This window comes from Oncorhynchus nerka, linkage group LG26, assembly GCF_034236695.1.
Source record: "Oncorhynchus nerka isolate Pitt River linkage group LG26, Oner_Uvic_2.0, whole genome shotgun sequence".
Classification (NCBI taxonomy): domain Eukaryota; kingdom Metazoa; phylum Chordata; class Actinopteri; order Salmoniformes; family Salmonidae; genus Oncorhynchus; species Oncorhynchus nerka.
Window position 1 is genome coordinate 14140321 of NC_088421.1, and position 26344 is coordinate 14166664.

The 26344-nt window shown below is 41.6% G+C and overlaps 1 protein-coding gene and 1 long non-coding RNA gene across 2 annotated transcripts in view; one reads left to right on the forward strand and one right to left on the reverse strand.

The window, feature by feature from the left end:
* LOC115110345 (submandibular gland secretory Glx-rich protein CA-like) overlaps nt 1–15018 on the forward strand; it is a 59139-nt gene extending 44121 nt beyond the window's left edge. The window contains exons 2-3 of the mRNA XM_065010121.1: nt 3673–3823; nt 8864–15018. Of these exons, the coding sequence (XP_064866193.1) occupies nt 11148–11636 (489 nt within the window). The 5' untranslated portion in view covers nt 3673–3823; nt 8864–11147 and the 3' untranslated portion in view covers nt 11637–15018. The remainder of the gene's footprint in view (nt 1–3672; nt 3824–8863) is intronic.
* The window catches only part of LOC135564660 (uncharacterized), a 529018-nt gene that overhangs the window by 372052 nt on the left and 130622 nt on the right, over nt 1–26344 (reverse strand). The gene's annotated exons all lie outside the window — the stretch shown is intronic.

A 26344-nucleotide genomic window follows, 5' to 3' on the forward strand; every position in this document is an offset into this window, starting at 1 on the left:
GGCAGGAGGCGTTTGGAGGACTTGCTTCGTGATTTTTCACTCACACACACACCACTCACACACACACTCAGTAGAAATTGAGGTATGAATTATGAAATAGGCCCACAGTACTTCTGCTGCCACAATACTCATCATCCTCCTCATCATCATGGCAGATCAGGCTGCATGGGCCCTACAGTAGCTGTCTTCCCCCCCCCCCCCCCCCCTCTCTCTCTCTCTCTCTCTGCATTTCAAACAGTGGGCAACAGCTCTGCTTGTCCCCTGGAGAGTTGCAGGCCCCTTTCATTACATCTGATTTCTCTGGGCAGAATTCCCCACAGCTTTGGGTCGACCCTGTGCTCTGTCTCTCATTGGAACTCTAATAAGGGTGGTTTACTGTAGCTCACTGTGGTGAGACTTGGGTTGCTGCTGACAGGGGATCATTGTGCAGCAGGCCTGCCTGGTAACCTCCTCTCACAGCCAATTTGCTGAACCACTGATAAACAGCAGCTCGAAACTACTGGCATTCTCTTGGGCTTCTCTGAGATTTTACATGATACATTTCAAGATGTATTTTGATGCTCTTAGAATGTCTATGAATATTAGGTACATTAACGTACATTATTCAGCTGGAAACAACTACTCAGCAGTGTCATGAGAGATCACTTTACTGGCACTGAAGGATTGGATGGTAAGAGCACTCGTTATGGTTTTCTCAATCCTGCATGATGACTACCCCCCCTTCTCTCTCCCTCCAGCCCCTGGCCATGTTAAACATAATGACATCACTTGAGACTTCACCACACAGAATGTATGGGCAACTTCACCGTGCAAACACACTGTATTGACAGTAATTAGGCTTACAAATCATCAAATTAGTCCTACTGTCACGTTCTGACCTTTATTAGTTCCTTTGTTATGTCTTTGTGTTAGTTTGGTCAGGGCGTGAGTTGGGGTGAGTAGTCTATGTTCTTTTTTCTATGTAGTATTTATGTGTTTGGCCTGGTATGGTTCTCAATCAAAGGCAGGTGTCGTTCGTTGTCTCTGATTGAGAATCATACTTAGGTAGCCTGTTTCCCCCATTTTAGTTGTGGGTGATTGTTTCTGTAGATGTCAGACTAATGTCTCCCCATGTTGATGGCCTTCTGAATGCTCTAGTTTGGTAGTGTTTTACTGGGCCAGAGGTGAGCCTGTGGAGCTCTGTTCTAAAAAACTATATTTACTTGTCTAATATAGGTCAGTGTCTAGTGATGTGACTTTGGTGTGGAGTGTGTGTGTGTGCGTGCGTGCGCAAGCGTGTGTGTCCCTGATCCAGGAACAGGGCTGATTGTTAAGGAGCCCCATTCACACTCTGGTCCTCTCTAAGAGTCTGGCAAAGCAAAGGTGAGGGGCCACTGATGGAGAGGGAGTGAAAGAAACTGTGAAAGAAGGATTTCTGCACCATGTGTGAAGGCTTGGGCACAGAGAGAAAGACCGGTCTGTTTCCCTCTTGAATCATTATGCCCAGTCATTCTGCAGGCACCCCCCTAGACATGAACATGGAAATAACCATAATAAAGCAGGATGAATAGATGTTGTACTGCTCTTAAGCCAGCAAAATATTTGCTGAGAAGTCTCATATTTCTATTGGTTTATTTTGGAAGGAGAGCTGTTTTGCCCTCTGGGACGGCTGTGGTTTACACAACCATGATTAGAAAATCATATTTCCCACATTTTAAGACAAGATAAATACATGTGTTGGCAATGCTGATCATGCTTTTCTAACGGACTCAATAGAACATAAACAAAAGCCAATTACTGTAAAAATGACAAATTGAGAGGCGTTGGAACATAGACAGGGTGATGCTGTCTGATGGTGGTTCTAATATACAGACAGCTGTAGTGCTTAGAAGTGGGAATCAGTCCTAATTAAAAAGATGTATCATGTTATTCCAAGCCAAGCAATCTAATCTTCACTGGTTATTTACATGTAGCTGTTGATTTGGGGGGGATTACTTTGGCACTGGGCAAAGGATGGCGGTTCTTGTCAATGTCAAATGCAATCGCTTTACCATCTTATAGAAATCCTGCAATTTTATGAGGCATATTGTAAATCCACTTTATTTTTCCTCTTCATTCATTTGAAATGGCCTAAAACATGATGATAGAGACTCACAATTTACTCGTATGACTATGTCAATTGCCTTTGAAAGCTTCTGTTTGCCATTGTTTATATTAGCATTCTAGATCTCTTTGTTGCATTCTAAGAAAATCCTTATGGCTGTAAAGGGTCTCAGCTCACATTCATTAGAATGATGATTTTTTTTTTGTCAGCCTGACTATTGGTTGTCATTCCACCAGGTTCCTGTTGTTGCCATGGAAGGTGACTTTCCAGTCTACTTTGATTTAAGTTAGAGACTCATTAACACCCAGTTGATGTCATATTTCACCAGCTGGCCACCTCCCCCTGTACTGTCACGTTCCTTGATTAGAGTGTGCATACCATATGCCTAACACAGTTCACAGAGTCTGCTTCATACACCTGTTCCACATTTCTCAATCTTACCCTGATCATAGCACAAAGTAGTCCGTGCCATCATGAAAGAGGCTTGGTGGAGAAAATGGCTTTTTCTATCTCATAGCCATTTTGATTGAAATTACCTCTGTAGCTTTGACAAATACAGTATTTCAATATCTGCACATTACTGTAATAGCTTGAAGCTTGAGCATTCACACTGCATTATGTATTATTAATATTCACTTTTGTGAATATATTCTAGTCTATGTTATGTAATAGGGCTGGGAATTGCCAGTGATCTCACGATACGAGTTCATCACGATACTTAGCTTAGGTACCGATACGATGTCTCGATTCTATATGTATTGCGATTCAATACTGCGATTTGAGGTTCCAAACATATTGCCATGTCTGCTGTAGAGGTACAAGATTATTATTCACATTTTCATGTAAAAAATAAAATAAAAAATACATGTATTTTTTTCCCACCATCAACATTATATAATGAAACCAGAAATATTCTATCATATCTCCATCAGCATATGCACACTTGAATGCACACACATATCACAGTTTAGCACAGCCTAACTGCAGCTGGTCGGAATGGATGTCTTACCAGTTGAACAGCCCTAGAGAGTGACTCCTCTGTGGAAATGGTCCAATCAGGTAACTTAACAGTCATACTGATCCCTCCTCTTTGTCAAGATTCCTCACTGTTCAGATTCCCAGCATGGCGTCTGTATGTCCCCAGCCTGCAGCCTCTGATGGACTGAGGGACCTGTTCCATTGTAGCTGTGCTGAAGTCAGACAGTCAGGCATACAACCTAATTGGAAACTTAATCACGTCTGCTGATGGCTGCTGGTGGTGGGAACTAAAGCCCCATAGGAGGAGAGAGTCAAGAAATATCATTGGTACAGTAGGCTAGTCTGCTGGCCTAGATACGTATGTACCAGATGCATTCAAACTAGTGCTTTGTGACGTTTATCATAAGGCTTCATTCGATGCAAGATTTCTGATTCACAATTCTAGGTCACTCATCAGATACCACATAAATAATATTCAAACTAACAACAGACACATTTAATAATCAGCCTTCGTATCCCAACGACACTACATTTGTATTTAAATTAAGGAAAGAAAGATCATAACTGAAAACATCAAGAGAGGTATTTCAAATGAGTCTCATTCTTTCAAGGGCATATGAAGATTGGCGGGACTGGTCCAGGTTGGCTTTCTTTGCCACTGTTCTGTGAGTGCTACGTGCTCTACAAACCAGGCTGCCTGTGCCAGCAGGCGCTGAGAGGGAGCCATCCGCCGTCACGCTGTGAGAAGATATGACCTAAAGAGTAAGACCACCTCATACAGCATGCTGAACAGCAGGAAACTTTTAGACAGTGACATTGAATCCATTACACACACACCCATCACTCTCTCCCTCCCTCCTTCTCTCTCTCAATCTCTCCCTCCCTGTCATTCTTTTTTTTTCACTTACACACACACACAGATTGAGAAGGAGACATACAAAAAAATATTATTTTATGTAACCTTTCCGGCAACCAGAGAACCTTCAAGCTAGGGGAGGGGAGTCCCTGTGGAACTCTAACATTTACTTCCCTCTATTCCAGAAATGTGTCATTTGGTTTGTCCATACTCAGAAAACGTGGGCTAGAATTAAACATTAAGTCAAATGTATTACAAATGGAGAAATTTGGACAGAATAAAAATCTGCATGGGAAAATGGGGACATAATGTGTGGCTGTTAGATTGGTAGGGCAATTAAATGCCTTGACTTATTGTGAAGCCAGTATTCCCATAATGGGATAGCTACAGAGGGGGAGAAATTAACTGTACTGGACAGTGAAGGGCATTTTCAAGAAGCCACATGGGTAAAGAGAAAATAGCACAGACAGAGCTAAAGTCTTCATTTACTCTGCATCACAATGACCTTTCTGTGTTCCATGACTGTGAAGGTCATTCATGACACAAAGAAACAAATTCCACTGAAATAGTCCAAGTATCATTGATACCAGACCAAATAGATATGGTGGAGCTCACAGAGTAGCTAACAAGCTTACACAGCAGCTGTCTGTGCATCCCACACTATCTAGTTCAATGGTATTGACACCAAAACCAAGGCATGTTTGTAAATATAATATTCAGGGTTTAACAGTACAGTTAAATCCATAACAAGGACTTGTGCTAACCACTCTCACAGAGCAGAAGCAGAACTAGTCTGGTGATAGTCTGACTACACCTGTGGGAATTTGACCCCTTTGAGAAAGCGACTTTACATTGATTATACCGCTGTGAAGATCATCGCAGCCGCACAGATCGCAAACCATGTACATATCCAAAAGCCAGAGCGAGACCCTCTTTTCTCTGCCTCAAGCCTCTTTGATTTCCCCAGCCTTTGTCTGTGTGAGACGATAGGAGGGTTCTCTCTCTCTATAGAGCTCTGCATCAGCAGTAATCCCTATGTGGCTGTATGTGTTCAGATCTCCACAGATTAACAGAGTAACAATGGGGAAATGGCTACCTAAATATGATCCCCAATCAGAAACAATGATAAACAGCTGCCTCTGATTGGGAACCATATCAGGCCACCATAGAAATACATTTCACCTAGATGACCCACGCAAGTCACGATCACGCCCCAACCAACACAGAGAATAAGCAGCTTACTATGGTCAGGGCGTGACAGGATTCAAGGACTTGTCTTACATTTGCTATTTTGTATGCATGAATTTTGTATTCATTTGTTGTGTAAGCATATACATTGTTGGGGATATACAATGGGTAGGCTATGGTATATTTTGATAATATAGAATTAGGTATTTTACTCATATTTGACCAAATACTACATATTTGCCGCAAGTATTTAAATCAATAGTTTTTTAAATGATCAAATAAACATAGTGAATTAAATCTAACTAGTTGCGCTTCCTCTTTTAATATGCACTTCTTTAAAAATCTCTTAAAGAACATCTTAACTGCCTTCAGCGCTGGTGTTACCACGGCAACCCAAAATCCATAAACTCCCCTGCACAGTTTTCTTCTGGCAGAGTGGTGCCATTTTCCCTTCTCCCCTCCTCTCCAAGACATTCACAATGCAACATTACTACTGTTTCTTTAATAGGCAGCAGCACATGACGGGGGGATTGCCTCCTTCGTAACCACTGCTTTCGAAAAATGCATATTTAAATCTAATCAAAGACAACCTGTCGTTGGAAAGTTTCTACTGTGAAAACACGTTTCCTTTCTTTCTCTGAATCTTACCAACAATGCTTTTATGAAGTTATATGAATACTGAATGTGAATGTAGAATATAAATAACAAACAGTTGATCAGTTTAAGATTGCTGTGTTTAAAAATTAAAAAAGAAGGTAATATCAGACTGAGGTGCAAGAGAAAAGTGACCATGCATTCCTCTTACATTAATGTTTAATGCAGTACAGACATAAAACTGAAAAATCCTAAGCCTCAAAATTACCACTACTGAACAAACACCCCATGGAAATCCCTGGTCTGCACGATCTCAGGACCCTGGACAGCAGCCACTCTGAAACTATACCTGGCATCGTACTTCACTGCAAGTCTTGCAGAGCCCTACAGGGTGTGAAGCCGTCTGTAGTTTGACTCTTAAGATGTTCAGACTTAAAAAGTGTGGAAAAACTGACAGTTTCATCCCCTCCCTGATCTGTATTGAGGAATACTACAAACAAATAAACCATACACTTCACTGTGCTACGTGATCTGACTGCATTGGACAGAGTGATTAGACACACAGTGCAGAACTCAATCAAGAACCAGGGACTCAGCTCAACACCATACCACCACTTTAGGGTGTTCTGATGCGTATAGAATGGAAGAAACACTTAATCTGCCTCTCCACAGCACATTGACATGTATCACCCCCCAGACCAGAGGGACCAGGGTCTTGGCAGGCTGTGGAGATTGATATCAGTGTAACCTAACCTCTCTAGTTCCATTAAAGGAACATTCTGGGATGCTTAACAGACAAATCCTTCCAAGGAGCTGGGATGTGGCGATGGGATGGGACCTGTATCTAGAATCAGTCTGCCATGTCCATCTCCTCTGTGGGATAATAACCCCCTCTAACTCTTCTCCATCTGATTTCTACTTTATTTTGGCCTCCCCAACAGATATTGGGCCAGCCAAACATAAGAGTAGCTACACTAGTCTGTACCTGTGAAATCCTTTCAGAGAAGACACTGTGGATGGATGATGGGTTGTGGACTGGGAGTGGGGATAAAGAAAGGGTTTGACCTGACAGAAGGTCACGACTCACTCAATATGCCAAGCTTGACATGAAGTGGTCCTCGACTACGCTCTCGTGGTAGAGATGGGATGTGAGATGTGGACATCAGAAGTGTCAAAGGAGTGCAAATGTCCTCTGAAAATGTTACAAATGTCCTTTGAAAAAAGTACTTATAAGCTGGTTCAGTTGGAATCTTTGTAACAAATGCAACAAATAGGACAGCTTTCTTATGTAGATTTATTGGCAGAGGTGTGCTACGTTTACAGATTCATTTCTGATCTAGGAGGAATCATAACCCAGATGCTGTATCACTCCCTATACGCCATCTCATCAAAGTGTGCCTCTATAACAGTTCCCAGACCTAGGTCATGTATGCAGTAAGAGTTTTGCATTACAGTGCAAGTGATTTCCTCATGAGCCCTCTCTTGGGAAATCAATGTCATTAAAAGGTTCTCCCTTCTTCACAGCTGTAATTAGTGCGACAAGTTCTGGAGAGTGAGACTCGCATCCGGTGACAGAGAACCAGACCACTTCCCGACACAGTATCAATGACTGACGCTCCTAATCATTTCAAACACAAAAGGCTTTTAGCACTTTTTAAAATTTGATGAAGCTGTTCTCTCATTTAGCAAGTGTTGTTTTGCCTATTAATTAGCACTTTATCTATTAATCAACCGATTGACACATTGAAGATCTAGGCCTATAGCAAGTACATTCCAAATGTATATGTGTGCAGTTCAATTAATACATATTAATATGCATGTACACCGTCTACTGTTGCTAGCCCCAATTCTGATTTGTGCTCTGATATCTGGTTCACTCATTTCTGCTCTCGTAAAAGCATGGGTTTTCTGCATGTTAACACTAAAAACGTATTACCTACAGTTGATCAATTTAATGTGTGGTTCACAGCTCCAATCCAGATGTTGGTCATTAATGAGACGTGGTTAAGAAAGAGTGTTTTGAACACTTTTGTTAGCCTATCTGGTTATAACCTTTTCCAGCAAGACATACAGTATCTTCCAAAGGTGGTAGAATGGAAATCCTTACCAAGGAACACCTTCAGTGCTCGGTTGTCTCCACCAAGTCTGTCCCCAAACAATTTGATTGGCTGGTTTTACGCATTACATTTCAAATAACTCTTTGTTGACTGTTGCTGGGTGTTATCACCCACCATCAACACCAGCCAGTACCCTACCTGCTCTCTCATGACCCCTTACACGAAGTGTGGTGACCTAGGTGACCTAAATTGGGATGTGCTTAAACCACCTGACCAAGTCCTAAAGCTATGTGTCTCCCTAAATCCTTCTCAGATTATTACCAATCCCACAAGGCATGACTCCAAACACCCAGAAAAGGCTACTCTCCTTGATGTTATCGTTACAAATAATCCTGATAGGTATCAGTCTGGTGTTTTCTGTAGTGATCACTGTTTTACAGCCTGTGTTGTTAATGGCTCCTATGTGAAACGACCCATCCTGATTTCTCATAGACGCTTACTTAAAAACTTTAATAAGCAAGCCTCCCTTCATGATCTGGCCTCTGTAAATTGGTATAGAATCAGCTTGATCCCCTCAGTCGAATATACTTGGACCTTCTGTTTTGATATTTTCAGTGGTATTGTTAGCAAATACGCACCCATTAAAAAAAAGATAATTAAAAACAGGTTCAGCCGCTGGTTCGACCGTGATCTGGCAGAGTTATTTCACCTCGAGAATTCCATTTGGCAAATCGCTCGGCACACGCATACTCAGGCTGACTGGCTCTCGTTCAGGCAAATTAGAAATAGGTGCACTCAGGCTATCCATAAGGCCAAAGTTAGTTACTTTAAGGAGCAGTTCTCTCTCTGTGAGTCTAACCCCAAGAAGTTCTGGTAAAAGACCTGGAGAATAAACCCTCCTCTTCACAGCTGCCCATGTCTTTTAATGTTGATGATGTGGTTGTTACTGACAAGGAGCACATGGCTGAGCTCTTTAATCACCACTTCATCAAGCCAGGATTCCTTTTTGACTCTGCCATGCCTCCTTGCCCATCCAACATTTCCTCATCTCCCACCCCTTCTAATGCAACTATCCCTGATGCTCCTTCTTCTTTTTCCCTGCCTCAGGACTACCTGACATGATGACTCCTTGCTGTCCCCAGTCCACCTGGCCGTGCTGCTGCTCCAGTTTCAACTGTTCTGCCTGTGATTTTTATTATTTGACCATGCTGGTCATTTATGAACATTTGAACATCTTGGCCATGTTCTGTTACAATCTCCACCCGGCACAGCCAGAAGAGGACTGGCCACTCCACATAGCCTGGTTCCTCTCTAGGTTTCTTCCTAGGTTTGGGCCTTTCTAGGGAGTTTTTCCTAGCCACCGTGCTTCTACACCTGCATTGCTTGCTGTTTGGGGTTTTAGGCTGGATTTCTGTACAGCACTTTGAGATATCAGCTGATGTAAGAAGGGCTATATAAATACATTTGATTTGATTTGATTGGTGGTCAAGATGTGTTGGTATCTGTACTGATGGGGCAAAAGCCATGACAGGGAGACATAGTGGAGTGGCTACGTGCATGCAAGCAGTTGCTCCCGACGCCACTTGGGTACACTGCAGTATCCACCGAGAGGCTCTTGCTGCCAAGGGAATGCCTGACAGCTTGAAAGACATGTTGGACATGTGTATTTTCTGCATTATATGGGCAGCAATGATATGGGCAGCGACCATGTAATGCTTTTACAACATACCCTGGTTATCAAGGGGTAAAGTATGGACACTTTTTAAAAATGATTTACTGACCATCATTTTCACTTGTCTGACCGCTTGCATGATGACGAGTTTCTCACACGACTGTCCTATCTGGGTGATGTTTTTTCTTGCCTGAATGATCTGAATCTAGGATTACAGGGACTCTCCACAACTATATTCAATGTGCGGGACAAAATGTCTATGATTAAGAAGTTGGAAGTTGGACAACACACAGGTCTTTCCATCATTGTATGATTTTTTGTGTGCAAATGAACTCAAGCGTACGGTCAATGTCAAGTGTGGTATAGCGAAGCACCTGCGTGAGCTGGGTGCGTAATTACAGAGGTACTTTCCCGAAACGGACGACACTAACAACTGGATTCATTATCCCTTTCATGCCCTGCCTCCAGTCCACTTACTGATATCTGAACAAGAGAGCCTCATCGAAATTTTAACAAGCGGTTCCGTGAAAATGTCATTTAACCAGAAGCCACTGCCAGATTTATGGATAGGGCTGCGCTCAGAGTATCCTGCCTTGGCAAATCGCGCTGTTAAGACACTGATGCCCTTTGCAACAACGTACCTATGTGAGAGTGGATTCTCGGCCCTCGCTAGCATGAAAACTAAATCTAGACATAGCCTGTGTGGAAAATGATTTAATACTGAGACTCTCTCAACATTGCAGAGTTATGAGAATACTTTCAAGCACACCCTTCTCATTAACCTGTTGTGAGTTATTCACCATTTTTGACAAACAAATAAGGTATTATATGTAAGATGGCTAAGTAAAGAGGAAAATGATTGTTTATTATTATTTATGCCCTGGTCCTATAAGAACTCTTTGTCACTTCCCACGAGCCAGGTTGTGACAAAATCTTACACTCATACTTATGTTGTTATGCAGGCTTACAATGAGAGTGCGCTGACCCTGGTGCTAGAGGGGATACACAGCGGGAGGTTGAATTTTTGAAGGGGTATGGGACTATAAAAAGTTTGGGAACCACTGGCCTAAACCATTCACCTTTCATTGCCACTTTACTCCACATTTTTACATACAGAAAACACATTGGTAATTCATCCATATGCATTTCCATGCGACTCAGTCTATAGTTGTGTATTTACAAAACTTTGCATTGGTTCCACAAACCAAATCTTACATAGTGAGATTTTAAGTTGCCAATGCAAAAACAGTTGTCCCTGTTTGAGTACATCTTTAGGCTTAAGTTCCTTGAGGGTTGTAGACAGCAGAAAGTGTGGGAGCTTTAGATGGGATGATAGATGTCAGTCAGGAATGCCAATTACAGGAGTGTGGATCCTCAGCATATGTGTTAAATGGAGCAGAAAGTTAATCCCCTGAGTGTACCACGGCAGAGCCGATGACCCACGTGGCGGCCAGGGAGAGAGTGGCCACTTGGGACCCAGCCAAAGACCCACCTATCCCATAGCTCATATCTGTCAGTGTCACTCTGTGTCTCTCATATAAGTATGTAGGCCTACCATACCCATCTCTGAGGGACACGGATAAGCAATGGGTTTAGGGTGTGAAACTCATTGCGAGGTTCCAACACTACTGCATCAGCCAAACACTGGCATCACTGAACAACTTGTATCCCACATTAAACTAAGATATGAGGATGTATTAATCTTCAATACTCCATAATATGTCTGTGCCAGATAAGGTCAGTAATGCAATGGGTGGTTTAATAGTAAAATATTTTATAAAAATAAATCAGCAGAGAAGCCCAGACTCCTCCAGCAGAGAAACCCAGACTCCTCCAGCAGAGAAGCCCAGACTCCTCCAGCAGAGAAGCCCAGACTCCTCCAGCAGAGAAGCCCAGACTCCTCCAGCAGAGAAGCCCAGACTCCTCCAGCAGAGAAACCCAGACTCCTCCAGCAGAGAAACCCAGACTCCTCCAGCAGAGAAACCCAGACTCCTCCAGCAGAGAAACCCAGACTCCTCCAGCAGAGAAGCCCAGACTCCTCCAGCAGAGAAGCCCAGACTCCTCCAGCAGAGAAGCCCAGACTCCTCCAGCAGAGAAGCCCAGACTCCTCCAGCAGAGAAGCCCAGACTCCTCCAGCAGAGAAGCCCAGACTCCTCCAGCAGAGAAACCCAGAGTCCTCCACTAGAGAAACCCAGAGTCCTCCACTAGAGAAACCCAGAGTCCTCCACTAGAGAAACCCAGAGTCCTCCACTAGAGAAACCCAGAGTCCTCCACTAGAGAAACCCAGAGTCCTCCACTAGAAAAACCCAGACTCTTCCACTAGAGAAACCCAGAGTCCTCCACTAGAGAAACCCAGACACTTCTACTAGAGAAACCCAGATTCATTCACTAGAGAAACCCAGATTCCTCCACTAGAGAAGCCCAGAGTCCTCCACTAGAGAAACCCAGACTCCTCCACTAGAGAAACCCAGACTCCTCCACTAGAGAAACCCAGACTCCTCCACTAGAGAAACCCAGACTCCTCTCAATCCATTGTCTCATTTACATTTTCGTCTCACTAGAGCTCTATCAATTCCACCTCTTCATGTGACACAGGGATAATGGGTCTCTGGTGCAGTCTGTGGCCAGGTACTCCTCTATAACTACCCAGGAAGAGAGATAGGAGCTAGCGATGCTATCTGTGGACCACATTAAAAACAAAAGAGTGTCGTAAAGACGCCCAGTGGGAAGTGACATGAACTTGACATGAAGTGGTCTCATCTGATGCAGCCTACAGTCTCCTGTGGATTCTCAAGACAGGCCTGTGAGACAGTGAAAAATGTTCATCGCTTCTCTCCAGCCTGGAGTCTACAAATGTAATTCTACTCCAGCAGCGATTTCAGCCCAGATGCACTTGTTTTTCTGGTCGTTCATCAATCAAATGCCAAGCAGAAAAATCATCCAGAGACAGTACACTTGAGAAATCTGGCGCTTAGCAACCTACAGGACTTGACTGCAAATACCATCATATTTCTGATTTATTCAAAAATGCATTCATGATGCTTCATCTGAATATGCCATTCTGTCAGCAATATGATTTATCATACACAGTGGGGGCATGGTAATTTACTAAAGTATGACAGAATTAGGTTATTGAGCTGATTTAATTTCCAGAGGGAACCACCCCAGTGGAAAAAAGAACATGATTTGCCAATTAACAATAATCTCTCCCGTCCTTTTCGGGGACATTACAATAACTGCAATAGCTTTTTAAAGCTAGAGGTTTAAATGAAGGCACAGAGCATGTCCATAATCATGAGTAAACTCGGTGGAAATTACAGAAAGTTAGTTGTTATATGCTCATTAGTTTCTCCAGCGTTGTGTTTATGTACAGCTGCTGTCTATTTGATAAAGACCACACTAGGTTAACCTGTACATACAGTACTAATACTGTATATCACACTAATATGATCAGTTCATAATTACAATGAAATAGACAAACGAGGATATTACAATAATCAGAATAAGCACTATTTGCTTTGAAATCAACAAAATACAGAATTTAAGGGGAATGATGATGATGAATTATTGAACTATCAAATGCATAAAGTAGGCCATCATTGGAAATAAGAATTTGTTCTTACCTGACTTGCCTACTTAAATAAAGATTAAATAAAAATATTGAACCAGATTTTTTTAATAAACGTCTGTAGTTATGCAGAACAGGATGGTAAACAAAGTACATTATTTCCCGGCTGTCAGCGGCACTAATGATGTGCCATTCAAACCCCTGCAACACAGTGAGGATGCTTTGACAAGTGGAAAATCAGGAAGATGACAAGTAATCTAAAAAAATACTTACGCGGAAGATAATTAGTCATCTGCATACGACCATGAGTGGAATACCAAGTAGCTATGCCTATAGCAAAATATGTTTGAACATCAATTTTATGTGTGTATTTTTGTAGTTTGGGGTCATCTGAAATGGGGGGCCATTTTAATCAGGCAAGGGGAAACTGATTAAAAAAATATGGTTTGGGTTTTGAATGGAGAGCTAATGTATTTTGCTGACACATCTGCCTGGCTCCATCACAGAGCTTATGGTTTGGAGGTCCCAGCTGTATGCCAGCACAGAGTTAGTGTGTGTGTGTGCGTGCGTGCGTGCGTGCGTGTATGTGTTTCTATAAGAGAGAGTAAAACCAAATTGTGCATGTTTTACATGGTTGGGATTTGGGAAATGTGAGGAGGACTTGAGCAAAACGTGCTTTCATAGCTCCTGTCTTGTCTTGTACATCTCAGTTTTTCAATTCTGTTGCTGTTGCAGGGCCCAGAGAGCAGGAAGGTTGATTTGACCTAATCAGTGTTCTGATGAACAACATACAGTCAGTACCAGTCAAAAGTTTGGACACATCTACTCATTCAAGGGTTCTTCTTTATTTTTACTATTTCTACATTGTAGAATAATAGTGAAGACATCAGAATTAAGAAATAACACATATGGAATCATGTAGTTACCAAAAAAGTGTTAAACAAATCACAATATATGTTATATTGGAGATTTTTCAAAGTAGCCACCCTTTGCCATGTTGACAGATTTGCACACTCTTAGCATTCTCTCAACCAGCTTCACCTGGAATGCTTTAACAACCGTATTGAAGGAGTCCCCACATATTGCTGAGCAATTGTTTACTGCTTTTCCTTCACTTTGTGGTCCAACTAATCCCAAACCATCTCAATTGGGTTGAGGTTGGGTGATTGTGGAGGCCAGGTCATCTGATGCAGCACTCCCATCACTCTTCTTTGACATTTTCTTAAAGTGCAGTTACAAAAACCATCAAGTGCTATGATGAAACTGGCTCTCATGAGGACAGCCACAGGAAAGGAAGACTCAGAGTTACATCTATTACAGAAGATAAGTTCATCAGAGTTAACTGCACCTCAGATTGCAGCCCAAATAAATGCTTCACAGAGTTCAAGTAACAGACACATCTCAACATCAACTGTTCAGAGGAGACTGCCTAAATCAGTCCTTCATGATCACATTGCTGCAAAGAAACCATTACTAAAGGACACCAGTAAGAAGAAGAGACTTGCGTGGGCCAAGAAACTCAAGCAATGGACATTAGACTGGTGGAAATCTGTCCTTTGGTCTGACGAGTCCAAATTTGAGATTTTTGTTTCCAACCGCAATGTCTTTGTGAGATGCAGAGCAGCTGAATGGATGATCTCCTCATGTGTGGTTTTTCCCACCGTGACGCATGGAGGAGGAGGTGTGATTGTGTGGGGCTGCTTTGCTGGTGACACTGTCTGATTTATTTAGAATTGAAGGCACACTTAACCAGCATGGCTACCACAGGAATTAGCTGGGATTAGTTGGACTGCAAAGTGAAGGAAAAATAGCCAACAATTGCTCAGCATATGTTGGGACTCCTTCAAGACTATTGGAAAAGCATTCCAGTTTAAGCTGGTTGAGAGAATAGCCAAGAGTGTGCAAAGCTGTCATCATGGCGAAGGGTGGCTACTTTGAAGAATCTCAAATATAAAACAGATTTTGATTTGTTTAACACTTTTTTTGGTTACTACGTGATTCTATATGTGTTTTTTCATAATTTTGATGTCTTCACTATTATTCTACAATGTAGAAAATAGTACAAATAAAGAAGAATCCTGGAATGAGTAAGTGTGTCCAAACCTTTGACTGGTACTGAACAAAGCGAAAAACCTAGCTATAATGTTCCAAGCTGTGTAGCTGAATTTCCCATTCACTTGAAGGGAAAGATTTGTACCCATGTACCCATACATGTGTTATTCATATAATGAGCTTCATTATCTCTCAGTTAATTGAAAATGCTGTGCTAATTATTGAATGATATTCCCCAAGAACATCTGACTACTGCAGAGACTACTGATCAAATAGCCAAGGACATTTTGGTTACTTGTACAGCATGTTAGGCTACAGCAAAGAGCATTACAAAAAGGCTTTTGTGAAAGTTAATTTAGGAGCCTTGACCAGTGGAATAGCTGTTTCTCTTCCTTTTTCTGCAACAGTAATTGTGCAACAGTATTTTCTGAGCCTCAATTTGTTCTGTACCTGGACAGAAAGTGCTTATTTCAGGCAGAAAGCCAATTATGTTATTTGTATTCAACATCCTGATACGGTCTCCTACTGTCAGTGATGGCTTTATCCCGTTCCCCCAAAATCACATTACCATATGTATATGTTCAATGGAAGATAGACTGCAAATAGAATGACTCTCTCTATCTTACCGGCATCATTGCTATTGGCCTATCTTTAACTGAGCAACAAAAATTATATGGATCTCGAATTATGTCGTTTTACCACTTTTTGGGGGGAACTTTAACTATTTCTTCTTTCTGGATGTTAGTAAAAACCTGTGACTTTCCTAAATAATGTTGCAGCACTCGTTGCATGTCTTTGGGTAGAGTGGAAGATTTATATTACATCTGACAAATGAGATGCTGAAGTGACCAGCCCTTGTCAATATTGTTTGCATGTCTGGACATTCATTCCTCTAATAAAACTGAACATATTCTCTCTGTTTTGTATTTTTTGAAGATGTATCTTGCTATCTATTGTTCTGTGATGATATGACCGTGGAACAAATCTCCGTGGTGACTACCCTTACATTCACCTGCAGTTGATTCAGACAAGGGCTTCGTGTTGTACTATTCCTGATGTGCAGTTTAGCTCCCTTTCGCTGACCTGCTGTCCCGTGTCTGAGAGGACTGGTGAAATGCTGAGTGGTCTGATTGAAGGTCCAGAGAGACCCCCCTGCCCAGATGGAATGAGCTAGCCTGTAATGAATGGGGTGTGGGGAGAAAGGTTACTGCCTCCCATGGGGGGGGGGTCAATTAATAAAAAGGACTTTGAAAGAATATTCTGACCCCCAGCCCTGCCACGTCTTAACATTTCTTCACATGTTGTCACCCCATTAGGTAGCAGTAATTTTGGATTTCACAGGGTCTTGCACTGTTATGCATTGGAGAACCCCCACCCCCCATGTTTGTACTTGTTTTGGCACATAACAACCCACAGTCTTTTTATAATTTGACTGTATTACACTGTCTTTCAGTGGGCAAAGACAAAGCATATTTATTTTGCAGTGTTAGCAGGGTCACTACAGATCTGGGTTCGATACCAGGCTGTGTTTCAGCCGGCCGCGACCGAATATCCGACTTTGTGTATATATATATATATATATATATATATATATATATACAGTTGAAGTCGGAAGTTAACATACACCTTAGCCAAATACATTTAAAATCAGTTTTTCACAATTCTTGACATTTAATCCTAGTAAAAATTCCCTGTCTTAGGTCAGTTAGGATCACCACTTTATTTTAAGAATGTGAAATGTCAGAATAATAGTACAGATAGTGATTTATTTCAGCTTTTATTTATTTGATCACATTCCCAGTGGGCCAGAAGTTTACATACACTCAATTAGTATTTGGTAGCACTGCCTTTAAATTGTTTAACTTTTGTCAAACGTTTTGGGTAGCCTTCCACAAGCTTCCCACAATAAGTTGGGTGAATTTTGGCCCATTCCTCCTGACAGAGCTGCTGTAACTGAGTCAGGTTTGTAAGGCCTCTTTTGCTTTCACACGCTTTTTCAGTTCTGCTCACAAATATTCTATAAGATTAAGGTCTGGGCTTTCTGATGGCCACTCCAATACCTTCACTTTGTTGTCCTTAGGCTATTTTGCCACAACTTTGGAAGTATGCTTGGGGTCATTGTCCATTTGGAAGACCCATTTGCGACCAAGCTTTAACTTCCTGACTGATGCCTTGAGATGTTGCTTCAATATATCCACATAATTTTCCTACCTCATGATGCCATCTATTATGTGAAGTGCACCAGTCCCTCCTGCATCTTCACAAGGTCCTTAGCGGTTGTTCTGGGATTGATTTGCACTTTTCACGCCAAAGTACGTTCATCTCTAGGAGACAGAACGCGTCTCCTTCCTGAGCGGTATGACTGCTTCATGGTCCCATAGTGTTTGTACTTGCGTACTATTGTTTTTACAGATGAATGTGGTACCTTCAGGCATTTGTAAATTGCTCCCAAGGATGAACCAGATTTGTGGAGGTCTACAATTTTTTATTGAGATATTGGCTGATTTCTTTAGATTTTTCCATGATGTCAAGCAAAGAGGCACTGAGTTTGAAGGTAGGCCTTTAAATACATCCACAGGTACACCTCCAATTGACTCAAATTATGTCAATTAGCCTATCAGAAGCTTCTAAAGCCATGACATCATTTTCTGGAATTTTACAAGCTGTTTAAAGGCACAGTCAACTTAGTGTATGTAAACTTCTGACCCACTGGAATTGTGATACAGTGATTTATATGTGAAATAATCTGTATATAAACAATTGTTGGAAAATTACTTGTGTCATGCACAAAGTAGATGTCCTAACCGACTTGCCAAAACTATAGTTTGTTAACAAGACAGTTTTAGTTTTAATGACTTCAACCTAAGTGTATGTAAACTTCCGACATCAACTGTATATATATACTGTATATAAAATAACATATGATGGAAAAGTGACTTACGGTATGTTTCACGTCAGTCATTTAGCAGACGATCTTATCCAGAGCAACGTACTGGAGCAATTAGAGTAAAGTGTCTTGCTCAAGGGCACATGGGCAGATTTTTCGGCTTGGGGATTCGAACCAGCAACCTTTCGGTCACTGGCCCAACTCTCTTAACCGCTAGGCTACCTGCTGTGTGCGAACACCTTAAGCAATTCTAGCCATTAAAATATACATAATGACATGTCACACACACACACACACACAAAAGCACCTGGGCGATGAATTGATATTTTAAAGGGCTTTGGATTACGCAAAGCTACTGCTATATGTGACCCTATATAACAACACATTTCACTGCACATATCCAGCGTATGTGACACTAAAACATATTTTTAGTTTTTTTTTCTGTAATGTGCTGTACATTTGTGAAATGTGTTTCTGCATGGCTGGGTAGTCAGTTGGCCTGAAAAATGAACAGTGTTCACACTGATGATAGCGCCATTATGGGAGCTCCTTGGAGAGGGACAGCAGAAACTCAGGTCCTCCTTGCTGGCTGCAGCTATCTGTTACACTCCATCTCAATGGCTCTCTGGGGGAAGAGGATGATGATGATTCCCCAGAAAAATGAACAGTGTTCACACTGATGATAGCGCCATTATGGGAGCTCCTTGGAGAGGGACAGCAGAAACTCAGGTCCTCCTTGCTGGCTGCAGCTATCTGTTACACTCCATCTCAATGGCTCTCTGGGGGAAGAGGATGATGAAGAGTACTAGAGGGGGAAGCAAATATTAAAATACAATACATAAGACTTGTGAGTAGACCTAACAGTTCAGGCAACCTCAACTTGGGATGCCTCAATGAGAGCATTCACGGGAGGGTTTCATCTCAAGTCCATTACAGGAATACCTTATATGAATGTGATCAAATAATGACCCTAGTAATGACTGTTATTATAATGTCCTATTCAATCATAACACTCTCTCCACCACCAATCTTTAATGAGAACATGGAGCTTATATTCCCCAAAAGTTCTTCAGTTGATGATGAAACTATTTTTCCTAGTAATGGGGGTGAATCCTGAATCCAGAATGTCCAGTCAACAAGTTTCCAAAATAAATGTGAGCCTAGCAAAATATGGCTAAAGGGCTGAGAGCACATTTTTAATTCATTTAACCCAGAAGTAGCAGCTTGTCCTCCCACCCTGCCATCTGTGTGCTGGCCACCGGCCCGCTCCTCCAGGCAGACAGCAGGACCAGGTCGACCAGGCAGGTCCACAACACTACACTGTGTTCCTTCTCACAGAAACACTAGCTTTACATTGACGTGATGTATACTGTTCTCTTGATGTCATGCTGTTCTCTTGATGTCACTGTACATACAGGCACTCTATGGTGGTGGTGAACTCCAAAGGGGTCTTAAATGAGGATGAGGAAACTTGCTCCAAGCATTTAAAAAAAAATAGATATAGATTTTAAATTGAATATTAAAACATACATTCTACCTGCTCAACATTTACATTACATTCAGTCATCTAGCAGACACTCCCATCCCGAGCAACCCGCAGGAGCAACCTGGATCCCCGCCCACTCCCCCCCCCCCCCCCCAAGTCAAATTGGGAACCCGGACCAGCGACCTGTTTTTTTTATGCGCCATATATCTTTCAACTAATGCTGTGATGTTTAACATACAATTTGCATCTATCTAATCGAATAGAATCCACACATTGTGAGTTGAAGATAAATCATTTTACTAAGAGTATTAGTATATTAGTAATTGACTGACCAGGTCTCTTCAAATCTCCCAACAATGCTATTTCTAGGGTACATTTTAGATTAATGTTATGCTATTTCAGCCATTCCTGAACCTGAGACCAGAAGCAGGCTACCTGAGGGCAATAACAGAATAAATTATCTATTCATTCTGTATCCTCACAATAAAATCTGCAGAGCTGCGATGATTGTATACCACTGATATTCAATATTGTTTTGGTGGCAAGAATTCTGTACAATAATTTTAGCTGAAAGGCACGAAGTCTTGAATCTTGTGTCATTTTATATATCAGCTCAAACACCCTGTGCCATGGAATCAGTACATCAAAAATCCCTTACCAGCTATTTTGCACAGCTGCACAGCTGTCAACCTCCTGGTCCTTAAATGAAACTGGTATACGTTCCTATTTATGCTATTTTTGTTCCTCTGCCAGTTTTAGTCCTTTATATTGGGCAGACAGACCAGTATTCTACCTCCTCCCGCTGCCACCTGCCTCCTCCATTTTTGGGGTAATGCTGTAATCAATTGGTTGTAATATTGGATTGGATAGACCTTCCCATACAATTCCAATAGCTCCATAAAGGACATACCATTACCATTCCAATTTACAATATAATTTTAAAACAAAATACCCTTTTCTTTTACATAAATTTCGGTCTTTTATCAACCAGCACATTTGAGTTCAACCATAATATTTGTTGTAATATATTTTCTGGGGGATGAAATTGCAATTGTAACCAGCTCTGCAATGCTTGTTTGAAAAGAGATACTTTGAACAAGGTTTCATTTTCAATTCATTGAAAATGAGACATGGCAATCTGCACAAAGGCAAAAATGCAATTTTTAACAAAGGATGAGCTTTTCTTAGTAATCTACGTGAGAACCATTTTGGGTTCAAGTAAAGCTTTTCTATTCGTGAAGCTTTTAGAGAGTGGTTTATTGCTTTGATATTTAATAATCTCAGTCCAACCAGTTCATATCACTAAATAGATAGGCATGCTTTATCTTGTCTGGTTTAGCATCCCAGATCAAGCTAAATATTTTTGCTTATATGATTTGAAAAGTGAAACATCAGGAGTAGGCAACGCCATAAGTAAGTGAGTAAACTGAAATATGACTAGGGAGTTATACCAGTGTAATTTTTCCATAAATAGACAGGTGTTTACCTCTCCATGGGTGCTGGATCTTGTCAAATTTTTACTAGTTTTCTATTGGAATTCATTGTGGAGAGCTCATTTATATATTTTGTGATATGAATACCAAGTATGTCTACTTCACCGTCGGCCCATTTTATAGGTAAACTGCAGGGTACTGTAAAAGTTGTGTTTTTTAAAGATATATATGTCACTTATCATATTTTATGTTTCAGTTGAGAGACATTGCATGGATCTAGCTTGTAGACTTAATATAAAACTTGAGTCATTGGCATACATGGACGCCTTTGTTTTTGAGCCTTGGATTTCTAATCCTCTAATGTTGTTATTTGATCAAATGTTAATAGCTAGCATTTCGATGGCCATTACGAATAGATATGGTGACAGCGGATACCCTTGTTTAACTCCTATTGACAGTTCAAAACTCTGAGAAGTAGCCGCTATTTACTATTTTACACCTGGGGTTGCTATACATTACTTTTCACCATTGAATAAGAGACTCACCAAAATGTATTTATATAAGAAATCCAATCTTACTGCATCAAAGGCCTTTTCAAAATCTGCTATGAATAAAAGGCCTGGCTTCTTAAATGTTTTGTGTTGTTCTATTCTGTATGTTTCCTAGTTGTGTTGTAAAGTTTTGACTAACTTAAGAGCAATCAGATCAGAACCAGAATATCAGTTGAATCCAGTGTATACAGTAAATTCCATTCTTTTGGACAGACTTTCTGTTACTAACTATAACTTTCAGAACATTCCCAACTAAATGTACAAGAGTATATCTATTCATTCTGTATCCTCATCATCTCATCTAACTCATCTAATGTGTGGCTGAGAAATCTTACAAAATGAGAGGGAAAAAATCTTGTCAATAATGCATGCGTACTGACATTTCATGAAAGTAGGATGATCAAAGAAGACTGGCATCCACCAGGATGTTTACTTGTTTAACGGAAGGTCAGCAAATCAAAGCCCTGATGAGCTTCAATTCCATTGATCCTGAGGTGCAAATTCCACCCATCCCGGAACTTTAATGGCTTATCTCAATCAAGTGCACCTACACAATCATTTTGAAGTCACTCAGGTTTAAATTCAAGCACCTGCTGTCAGAGCATCAGCTTGTGAGCACATTGTCCAATGTTAACATAGTAGATATAACTACAACCGCTGCCATTCTGACAGACAGAAGGCTCACACTCCGATGTTCACCAAGTCCAAAGCACCATTATTTCTCAGTGTACATGATTGGACAGAACTAGCTTGCCAGGGGGATCATGCTCTCGATCTGAAAGCAACTCTCCATATAACCTGACCTGCACTCTCCCTCAAAATACCTGTTTGTTCCTCTCAGATACAGTACATCTTCCATTTTACTTAGTCTGGATTTAGCTCTAATTGTGCAACTGCAGAAAATATTGGTTAAAAAATAGATGGATGAGAAAGTGACTTTCGGAAGGCAGGAAACTGCCAATTTTAGTCAATTTCAGGAAATCCACTTCCACGCAGTCTTTTTCTGTACATCCTGATCCGCAGAAGAAATTGCTTCTCATTTCAGGAATTAGGATGTTCCAATCAAATGAAATCTCCAAAGGCCCTGGGTGTGAGTGAGACAATAGAAATGATATAATTTCAAAATGGCTCCCCAGTAGAGTTCTTCACAGGTTCGGGTCTGAAATTGAAATTTTTCCATTGGGTACGGGTCGGATCTGGGTCTGATTATCCTCGGCTCTGTTCGAGTCCAGATCCAACTTTTTGGACACGAGAAGACCTCTACTTCATGTAAACCACACAGTACATCCCCCAAGGAGGTGTCACACATTCATCTGCATCTTTATTCTGCTGCTATTCAACAATATCATATCTCAGTCATCTACATTATAGCACGTCAAATCAAATCAGATTGTATTTGTCACATGCGCCGAATACAACCTTACAGTGAAATGCTTACTTTCAAGTCCTTAACCAACAATGCAGTTTTAAGAAAATACCTAAAAAAAAGTAAGAGATAATAAAAACAAATAATTCAAGAGCAGCAGTAAATAACAATAGTGGGGCTATATAAAGAGGGTGGGGGTACATAGTCAATATGTGGGGGAACCGGTGTTGAGGTAATTAAGGTAATATGTACATGTAGGTAGAGTTATTAAAGTGACTATGCATAGATATTAATAGAGAGTAGCAGCATTTTAGAAGAGGGGGGGGCAATGCATATAGTCTGGGTAGCCATTTGATTAGATGTTCAGGAGTCTTATGGCTTGGGGGTAGAAGCTATTTAGAAGCCTCTTGGACCTAGACTTGGCACTCCGGTACCACTTGCTGTGCAGTAGCAGAGAGAACAGTCTATGACTAGGGTGGCTGGAGTCTCTGACAATTTTTAGGGCCTTCCTCTGACACCGCCTGGTATTGAAGTCCTGGATGCAGGAAGCTTGGCCCCTGTGATGTACAGAGCCGTACGCACTACGGCACAGTACCTTGCGGTCGGAGGCCGAGTGCCTTGCCATACCAGGCAGTGATGCAACTCGTCAGGATGCTCTCGATGGTGCAGCTGTAAAAACAATTGAGGATCTGAGGACCATCGGACAATGTTAATTTGTTGGTGATGTGGACACCAAGGAACTTGAAACTCTCAACCTGCTCCACTACAGCCCCGTCGATGAGAATGGGGGTGTGCTCGGTCCTCCTTTTCCTGTAGTCCACAATTATCTCATTTGTCTTGATCACGTTGAGGGAGAGGTTGTTGTCCTTGCACCAAACGGTCAGGACTTTGACCTCCTCCCTATAGGCTGTCTCATCGTTGTCAGTGATCAGGCCAACCACTGTGTCATCGGCAAACTTAATGATGGTCTTGGAGTTGTGCCTTGCTGTGCAGTCATGAGTGAACAGGGAGTACAGGAGGGGACTGAGCACGCACCACTGAGGGGCCCCCATGTTGAGGATCAGCGTATTGGATGTGTTGTTACCTACCCTTACCACCTGGGGGTGGCCCGTCAGGAAGTCCAGGATCCAGTTGCAGAGGGAGGTGTTTAGTCCCAGGGTCTTTAGCTTAGTGATGAGCTTTGAGGGCACTATGGTGTTGAACGCTGAGCTGTAGTCAATGAATAGCATTCTCACATACAGTGGGGAGAACAAGTATTTGATACACTGCCGATTTTTCAGGTTTTCCTACTTACAAAGCATGTAGAGGTCTGTCATTTTTATCATAGGTACACTTCAACTGTGAGAGACGGAATCTAAAACAAAAATCCAGAAAATCACATTGTCTGATTTTTAAGTAATTAATTCGCTCTTTGAAAGCGGCAGCTCTACCCTTTTAGCTCAGTGCGAATGTTGCCTGTAATCCATGGCTTCTGGTTGGGGTATGTACGTACAGTCACTGTGGGGACAACGTCATCGATGCACTTATTGATGAAGCCAGTGACTGTACTCCTCAATGCCATCGGAAGAATCCCGGAACATATTCCAGTCTGTGCAAGCAAAACAGTCCTGTAGTTTAGCATCTGCTTTATCTGACCACTTATTTATAGACATATAGACACTGATACTTCCTGCTTTAATTTTTGCTTGTAAGCAGGAATCAGGACGATAGAATTATGGTCAGATTTGCCAAATGGAGAGCGAGGGAGAGCTGCGTTCGCGTCTCTGTGTGTGGAGTACAAGGGGTCTAGAGTTTTTTTCCCTTTGGTTTTACATTTAACATGCTGACAGAAATGAGGTAAAACTGATTTAAGTTTCCCTGCATTAAAGTCCCCGGACACTAGGAGAGCCGACTCTGGATAAACGTTTTCCTGTTTGCTTATGGCGGTATACAGCTCCTTGAGTGCGGTTTTAGTGCAAGCGTCGGTCTGTGGTGGTATATAGACAGCTACGAAAAATACAGATGAAAACTCTCAAGGTAGATAGTGTGGTCTACAGCTTATCATTACATACTCTCAGGCGAGCAAAACCTTGAGACTTCCTTAGATATCGTGCACCAGCTGTTGTTTACAAATATACATAGGCCCTCGCCCCGTGTCTTACCAGAGGCTGCTGTTCTATCCTGCCGAAATAGTGTATAACCCGCCAGTTGTATGTTATTAACGTCGTCATTCAGCCACGACTCGGTGAAACACAAGATATTACAGTTTTTAATGTCCCGTTGATAGGATATACGTGCTTTCAGTTCGTGTGTCACGTTCTGACCTTTATTTCCTTTGTTTTGTCATTATTTAGTATGGTCATGGCGTGAATTGGGTGGGCAGTCTATGTTTGTTTTTCTATGTTTTGGGGTATTTCTATGTTTCGGCCTAGTATGGTTCTCAATCAGAGGCAGGTGTCATTAGTTGTCTCTGATTTAGAATCATACTTAGGTAGCCTGGGTTTCACTGTGTGTTTGTGGGTGATTGTTCCTGTCTCTGTCTTTGCACCAGATAGGACTGTTTAGGTTTTCCATGTTTATTGTTTTGTAGTGTTCATGTGTACATTTACGTATTAAAAGAACCATGGACACTTACCACGCCGCATATTGGTCCTCTGATCCTTTTCGCCTCTCCTCTTCGGAAGAAGAGGAGGAAATCCCTGACATCGTGCCATTTATTTTCCAGCGATTGAGCGTTAGCTAAAAGTACGGATGGCACAGAGAGATTAGCCACTCATCGCCTGATCCTCGCAAGGCACCCCAATCTCCTTCCGCGAAATCTTTCTCCAGCGAATGACGGGGATGAGGGCCTGTTCGTGTGTTTGGAGTATGTCCTTCCGTCCAACTCATTAAAGAAATATTATTTGTCCAGTTTGAGGTGAGTAATCGCTGTTCTGATGTCCAGAAGCTCTTTTCGGTCATAAGAGACGGTAGCAGCAACATTATGTACAAAATAGGTTACAAACAATGCAAAAAAACTAACACGGTTGGTTTAGTGCAAATAAAACGGCAGCCATTCTCTCCGGCGCCATCTTTCTAAGAGCAAACAGGGATTTGACTTTGAAGTCTGTAATCTTAAAACAACTCATGATGGAGAATGAGTTGCAGTGTAGCATCCACTTGGACTTTCCCTCTGCGGACTAATTTTTGCCATACAATGGAAATTATGTTAAATGTTGGAAAGTGGAGTAAATTGCTTTTCTTTGACAGCCTACTGGGAGTGCAAACCTTAGACCGTTAGCTGTTATGAATTACATTGGCCTATTTAAATGAACTTTCTGTTGAATCCATCAGCACTTAGGTGCTTTTGTTTGAACATTTTTCTGTCCAAAATAGTGAGTGGCCCACTTCCTCTCACTGAAAGGTTGTCCTTTTATTAGACTGGACGTTCAGATCTGGAATGCTGCTTTGGCCTACATACAGTACATTCAAGCATACACACACACACACACACACACACACACACACACACACACACACACATATACACACACACACATTTGTGCTGGGTCACTATATTATTTCAAGAATATTTTTTCTTGGAAACACATGCCT